This window comes from Spea bombifrons, chromosome 5 (genome assembly GCF_027358695.1).
Source record: "Spea bombifrons isolate aSpeBom1 chromosome 5, aSpeBom1.2.pri, whole genome shotgun sequence".
Classification (NCBI taxonomy): domain Eukaryota; kingdom Metazoa; phylum Chordata; class Amphibia; order Anura; family Pelobatidae; genus Spea; species Spea bombifrons.
Window position 1 is genome coordinate 84,729,752 of NC_071091.1, and position 7,685 is coordinate 84,737,436.

A 7,685-nucleotide genomic window follows, 5' to 3' on the forward strand; every position below is an offset into this window, starting at 1 on the left:
AGAGCAGGGGTGTGGTTTACATACAAAGGAAATGTGTGATAAGTGCATTACCAAAAAGGGCCAGAAGATGGCAGCTAACTAACCATAGAGAAATTCATAGTAAACGGATTAAAGAATAAACTATGTAATTCCCATCTACAATAATGAGAATATTAACTGTGTAACAGCATAGCGCCCCTGTTTCGACATATCGATTGTTTCTGTATGGTGTTAGCATGCCTTTGTTAGTGTATGGTGTCACTCTACAATGTTAGGGTGTTAATCTAGGATGTGTATGTTAGTGTATGGTTTTAGTATGTCTTTGAGTTGGTGTATGATATTAGAGAGACAGAGATCGTGTTCTTCTGCTATGTTTTACTTTAAATTACAACCAAATACACTCTATGGGGCATTAATACCTACAGTATAACAATTATGGTGTCGGCCAATAGTTATACGAACGTCCTTACATTACCTCCTGTGTTTTGCTAAAGCATTAAAAATGTAAATGTTTCTACTGCATCCTCCCTCTCTCATCTTTCCTCCAAGTTATACTTATTTAGTCTTTCCTGATGGTTCCTATCTAAAAAACACTTTCCATTTTCATAACTCTCTCCAGAACTCTCTCCAAAATGTCAATATTCTTCTGGAGGTGATGTCTCCACAGCTGTACATAATACTCTAGGTGAGGCCTGACTCAAGATCTTTAAGGTGTCAGGACCACCTCTCTCTCCTTGCTCATTATCCAACCAAGCATGATGCTTGCTGTTTCTGATCAGATGCACGCTGCAACAAATCCCGCTGCAAACTTTGCCAACGTATATGTGCCAGTAACACAGCCAGTCACAACAACAAAACATACATCCTAAAGGATTCTCACTCATGTACATCTGTAAACGTGGTATACATGATAAAATGTTCAGCATGTTTTAATTTGCCACAGATTGCATTTGTCAGTAAAAATACTCTTTTGTAAAAAATTATTAATGCTTCCAATGTAATTATAAATCACATTAAGTACACTAGCACTGTTTGCTGGGATTGCAAACATGCTGTGCCAAAAAATGATTAATAATTGCCCATTTTCATTGCTGGAACTTTGAAATGAATGAAGTGCTAATCAGAATAAATGCCACATAAAATGTACAAAAATACTGATGCAATAATTAATAATTTCCAAAACACTGTGACACACAAATTATGTTTTCCAACAAATGAATCATATGAAGACTAAGGAAATCCATTATTGTAAACAAAATTGATATTTTAAGGACTGAAGCTTGACCACTGGTAGATATCTTCTGAAATGTTCTGAGCAGCTATCTGTATCTGGCATCTTTCCATATTGATGTTAATACTATTTAGCATTAATAAGACGTTTATGTTTTCAGATTGAGTTATATTCAAAGTCAACTGTAAAAATATGATTGCAAACTATCAATCATTTGGGATTTTCTCTTTAAACCATTACATTGTAAAAACTGGAAAATTATTTTGCATTGAATGGGGAATCCAGAATGTCTGCTACCAAAAATAAGTATTATCTTTATTCCTGGAAACCCCTGAGTTTTACTTGGAGTCTCCAGATGAAACCCTGATTCCCTGGAACTCCAGGTCAGTTTTGTCATACAGGAGAGCAAAGTTTGTCCATGCTCACTATCTACCCACTTTTATTCCATTCACTAAAGGCCCAATGGGCAGCTTAAACCAGACTTTCATAAACCAAGTTGACCAGACAAGGGCAAGCTTGTTGTAGCCGCTCCTTGGAAGCTTCAGTGTATGATTATGATTGCTGTTTGGCAATGTGATTGGTGCCAATTATCTTCTTACACTAAGCATTAGAACTAAATGTAGAGTGACCTCTTATGAGGGATATTCCTTATTTTATTCATTTAAATTCAGTACATTTCCTAAGATAGGAATAATATAACCAATGTCTGAGATAGCTATGGCATTGGCCCATTCTAGCCAGACAAACTAATTTACAGCTTAGCAGTCATAATCACACACAGCTGTAGTCTCAACCTCACAAACCAAAGTATACATTAAGCATATGCTTATTAATATGAAGACAAATCAGTACAGACTAATCATCAATATATTTTTTTTAGAACGGAGAAAGGTATGTGAAATGAGAGAGCAAAGAATACTAAAATATGACACAAGGGTGGGCCCTTCCAAACATCTCTTTTATTTCTCAATTTCAATTCCAGGAACACAAATATTTATGCCACTGACTAAGCTAATTTGTAATAAACACCTACTTGTTCAATGCAAAGCGCAGTATTTATAATGAGACCTATCTTTGTGTTAAAATTGTTCTCATTTAAATGCAAACATTCAGGGAAAGCGCAATCTTCTAATAATCTTCACCTTCAACCTCTGACTCATCAGATCAGGTCCTATCACAATAAAGCAAAAGCGTATTTAACCTCTTAATGACAAGACTGTTTCTTACTTGTAGTACATTTTGGGACAATGGCTCTTTTAACATTTTTCAGTGTTGCTTTTTTGTTAAAAAATGACCTTTTCTCACTTAAAAAAAAAAAAGTTTACTCATCTGCAAAAACTAATGTTTTTTTTGCTTTTTTTCTGCACATTATGGGGCAATAAGTACCAGTAGCGTTTGCTATTTCAAAAGCAATTTTCCCCAAAGCTGGTCATTCTGCCCCATGTGCTATTTCAGGTATCTTTGAGGACGGCCAAATACAACTATATATTTTTAAAAACTAGACACCCCAAGGTATTTCAAATGCTGGTATTTTAACCCTTTCCATGCACTAGTTCTACCATCAGCCTTTGTCAAACTTTATGGTAGTAAAAAAAAATTGTATTTTTTTCACACATGTTGTACTCCAGGTATAAAGTCACCGCTCCTGGTATATGTCACTGCCAAACAACACCCCAATATGTGTTCCGCAACATCTCCACATGCATGGGTTTGTTAGGATGTTTTTTTTTTTTAATTAAACATTTTTTTACATTTTTTCTAATTTGTTTTTTAAAATTTGTTTTAATTGTTTTAAATTGTTTTTTTTTTTGTTGTTTTTTTTACTAATCACACTGATTAGTGAGCTGGGCTTCATTGACCTTGCATGGTTGAATGCAGTACCTGCATTTAACCTGCAGGAGAAGCTCGAGAGGGTCTGGATAGACCCTCTGTGAACTCACTCAGTTTTCTATTGTTGACGCCATCTTGTGAGTGGCAGCAATGTCATTTACAATGGAATAGCTTTACTGCTACTAATTGGCTGCTCCAAGCAAAGCAAGGGTCATCAGACCACGGAGAAGGAGGATAGCTCCAAAGCAGTATTTTAATTTTTTGTTTTGTTTTTGAAGACTGCATATTAACATACTTGTATTCCATATCTTAAAGGTTTACGGACACTATGCTGGCATGACACAGGCTTCCATAGTATCAGTTGGCCAGCTAAGCAAAGTATCACAGGTGAGCCTGAACGTCCAGGAATGTGATTTGAATCCTCCACCTACTCAGTTGTTGACCTAGGGCCAAAAATAGACTTTGCTGCTTAGTTAGTGTATGTTTTCTTTACTATTAGCTTATGCATCTGCAAGTTTTTTTTACAACATATGCTGCACCCAAGTGCATAGCTCCTATCAGCAGGATTTAGGATTGGTATCGCAAATTCAGTTTTGCTTATATTTAGGATGATGAATGAAGCCTAACCTTGCGGGACGCTTCCAGAACTGCCTACTGATGTCGGAGCACGGTCCAGATGACATCTGCAGTGATCCGTTGATGTTGAGGGTTATCCCGGTGATGTCAATGGGTTTTCCCACTCCCATTTAAATTATATTTTAATTTAAAACAAGTTCTAGTTCACCATAACTTAAATTTTTGACTTTACTGATAACTCACAATCATCTGACCTTTAGTGAACAGACTCAAGGAGGTTAATTTATCATAAACATTTAAACCATATGTATTCTATAATTCAAACATTCTCTTGGTCAAACATTCTGAACTTAATGTAACAGTTGAGGCCCTTTTATTGCATTGCATTGTAGGGGTCTCAGTGATTATTGTCAGGGCAAGTAAGTGTTAACACAGAGTATTTTGTTGTTGAAATGGGTAAATGCCTTACAGTTGTATAAAATCTAGCCAACAACAAACTCTGAGGACTTCTATGTTATTTGCATGCTCATCTCCTTTGACCAATTTTTGCTATTTTCTATTGCTTTACACAAAATTCATTATGTTTTTATACGTACTGATGAAGTGATGAATTAAATAACCAGATCTGTAGATTCTTGTTGGTTGTGGCAGTTTAGGAAACTTATTAATAGATGTTTTCTATAATATAGATGAATCATTTATTATGACACCAATAGGAGATCAAAGATTTGCTTATTTCATTGTGATTTGAGTCAGCTTTTCTTTATTTCTCATTATATCTTTTAGGCTCACTTAGTGCCATGTTGGTTAATTAGCAACAGCTAATTGAATTATAAGGCAACATATAAAGAGCTTATGCATTATATATTTAGTTGCAGAACGCACAAAAACATTTGAGTCCTACAGGGTCGGTGGTTTTGTGATGACTATATGTATTTTGCAACAGCATGCATTGCAGTATGAAGACACTGTAACCAGAATTTAAAACAGATACACTTAAGAAAGAATCTTAATACACGAGTACTAGCTTATTGAAAAATGTTTTACAATTTTCCAAAATTAATGGATATTTTTAGGTAACAAAATGTACATTCGAAATCAGAAAAAAAGCTTTTTATTAGCAAATTTTTTTACTGCATACATGAGATGGGAATAGGAGCATTTTATCGTAATAATGAGCTAATACTGGCAAAACATGAAAACGTGTGAATGTGCAGGAGAGAGGGGGTGGGAGCTGTTCTTCAGCACTGAATTACTACAGAAAGGAATCAGAGGGCACAACAGCTCATCCGTTTTCAGCTTCTCTGAGCTCTCCTCATTGCCTCAGATCACTTCTTCCTAATGCAGAAACAAGGCATCGGTAACCAGAGAAAAATACGCATAAACAAGACCGAAGACAAGCATTAAGGTATGGAAGATAATATGTTATCTAATAACAGGAGGTATTCATGTAGACAATTAAAACCCAAGCAATCCACGGTGTATATATACCAAATTACAATTCTAATGAGCGTCTTTTAATACCCACAATGTATTTTTCTACACTTCAACAGTCATAACACCTATGACTGTTGAACTGTAGAAAAATACATTGTGGGTATTAAAGGACGCTCATTAGAATTGAAGCTGTTTGGCAATTAAATGATTATATTTGTTCAGTTAGGAAATTGTAGTAAAAGAAATGTTGGAATCAATATTAAGGCTAATGAGTTTTAGATAACCAGAATGATTTAACAGTGCAGACATGCTTAATATCATACGTACAAAAATATAACATGTTTTGAATTGTTTAAGCATGTAACAGGGGTTATTTCTACCATCTGTTTCAAAATAGTGAAAGCCATTCCATGTGAACAGCTCACCAATCTATGTGATACACATTTAAAGCAAATTGTTCATAATTTTCCACTTTCAACTTTTTTTTTTTGTTCAGCATATTGAGAATTATTCTAGAAGCAGATCTCTTCTTACAAACATTTAACTAATTGTTTTGTTTTTCCCCTTTGTTAGATGGAAAACATTTCTGTGGATTTCTTATCAAATTCATCCTGGAGGTCAGAGTGGTTCAATGGATCAATACCCCAGGTCATTCCGAACTTCTATCTGGCTTTGCCAATCATATATTCCATTATCTGTGCAGTCGGACTGACAGGAAATACTGCTGTCATATATGTCATCCTCAAGGCTCCAAAAATGAAGTCTGTCACCAACATGTTTATTCTGAACTTGGCTATTGCAGATGAACTCTTCACGTTGGTTTTGCCAATTAATATTGTTGATTACTTACTGTTGCAATGGCCCTTTGGAGAGTTTATGTGCAAGCTGATCATTTCCATTGATGAGTACAATACTTTTTCTAGCTTATATTTTTTAACTGTAATGAGCATTGATAGATATCTTGTGGTTGTTGCGACTGTAGAATCCAAGAAATTAACCTATCGTACATACAGAGCTGCAAAAATTGTAAGCATATGTGTGTGGATTTTTGTTACCATAATCATAATGCCTTTTATAATCTTTGCCAAGATCCACAAAGAACATGGCCGTTTACAATGTCTCTTTGTATTTCCTTACCCAGAGAGTTTGTGGTGGCAGATGAGTAGAATTTATACTCTGATAATGGGATTTGCTATACCTGTTTCTACTATTTGCATACTCTATAGTATGATGCTTTACAAATTGAGAAGAATGCGTCTGAATACCAATGGAAAAGCTTTAGATAAAGCTAAGAAGAAGGTGACATTCATGGTTGTAATAATTCTTGCCGTGTGTCTGTTCTGTTGGACCCCCTACCATCTCAGCACAGTGGTGGCTCTTACCACTGACATCCCCCAGACTCCATTAGTCATAGGGATTTCGTTATTTATAACTAGTTTAAGTTATGCAAATAGTTGTCTCAATCCATTTTTGTATGCATTCTTAGATGACAATTTTAGGAAAAGCTTTAGAAAATTAGTTGAATGCAGATCATCCACCTAAAGAACAAATGTGTATTTTTTTATAAATAAGAATGTAACCTAATAAGGCTAATTTACCAAGGTTCAGTAAGAATTTAATTTATATGGAATGCTCATGAAAGATTAAGTCATGCTTACTATCTAATGTTTTTTTTTTAAATTATATACACACACAATTGCATTGTGGAAAAATAAATACTCTAACTAAGGGGATATGGGGCTTTTCTGATGTAATTTAACAGTCTTACATATAATGCTGAAACATTATAATTAAAAAATATATTTATTTTGAGCAACACTAATATTTATTTATGCTACAAATGCAGTTAGCACTATGTAACCAAATAAAAAACTTTTTGAGTGCCTTGCTTACTTTAATTACTAAAATATTGGTTGCATATTTTAATGTATAGTGAAAAATAAGGCTTGAAGCCTATCCGGGATTCATATAATGAACACAGCAAACATTATTACAGATTTTACAATTAGTAAAATTACAACATGAAGAAATGTGTTTCTGCATGAAAAAATAATATTGTCATGTCAATTCAAGAATGGCTATAGACCTTTTAGTTCATTTTCAGATTTATAATGTATTTTAATTTATATAATATTATAAAATATTCTAAAAATGATAATATTCTAAAAATAAAACCATTACTTCAGACAAGTTGTATCCTAGTTAATATATAAATAAAACAAAATATTGCCTGTCTTATTTATTTGAACTTCCTAAGTGTTTGTCACCATCTGCTGTACAATGCTGCAACTGCAACATATATACAGTATATGTTGTATATATAAAGTTGTGGGAAAAATAAATTACACCCTCTTTGAAGGGTTCTATGGTTTTATATATCCGGACATGATAGTAATCATCTGTTCAATAGCAGGTCTAAAAAATAGGTAAATACACATGACATATTTTACTGTGTCATGATTTATTCAAGAAAAATAAGGCCAACATGGAGAAGCCATGTGTGAAAAACTAAGTACATCCTTATTGCTTCCATATTAACATGCTAATTAGCAAACAGGTGCTACTAATCAAATGCCCTTGATTAATTGATCATCAGAAAGCTGTAGTTTAAGCAGTTTGCTGCTCTGCAGCA

The 7,685-nt window shown here is 34.2% G+C and overlaps 1 protein-coding gene across 1 annotated transcript; it reads left to right on the forward strand.

Moving 5' to 3' along the window:
• Positions 1-4,893: 4,893 nt before the first annotated feature.
• On the forward strand, positions 4,894-6,606 carry NPBWR1 (neuropeptides B and W receptor 1). Its single transcript, XM_053467682.1, has 2 exons — positions 4,894-5,024; positions 5,627-6,606. The coding sequence occupies exon 2, from the start codon at positions 5,627-5,629 to the stop codon at positions 6,593-6,595; it is 969 nt and encodes a 322-aa protein (XP_053323657.1). The 5' UTR covers positions 4,894-5,024; the 3' UTR covers positions 6,596-6,606.
• Positions 6,607-7,685: the final 1,079 nt, after the last annotated feature.

Bases quoted from the DNA above. Each gene is read 5' to 3' on its own strand.
- NPBWR1 (XM_053467682.1), top strand. From the start codon at position 5,627: ATGGAAAACATTTCTGTGGATTTCTTATCAAATTCATCCTGGAGGTCA.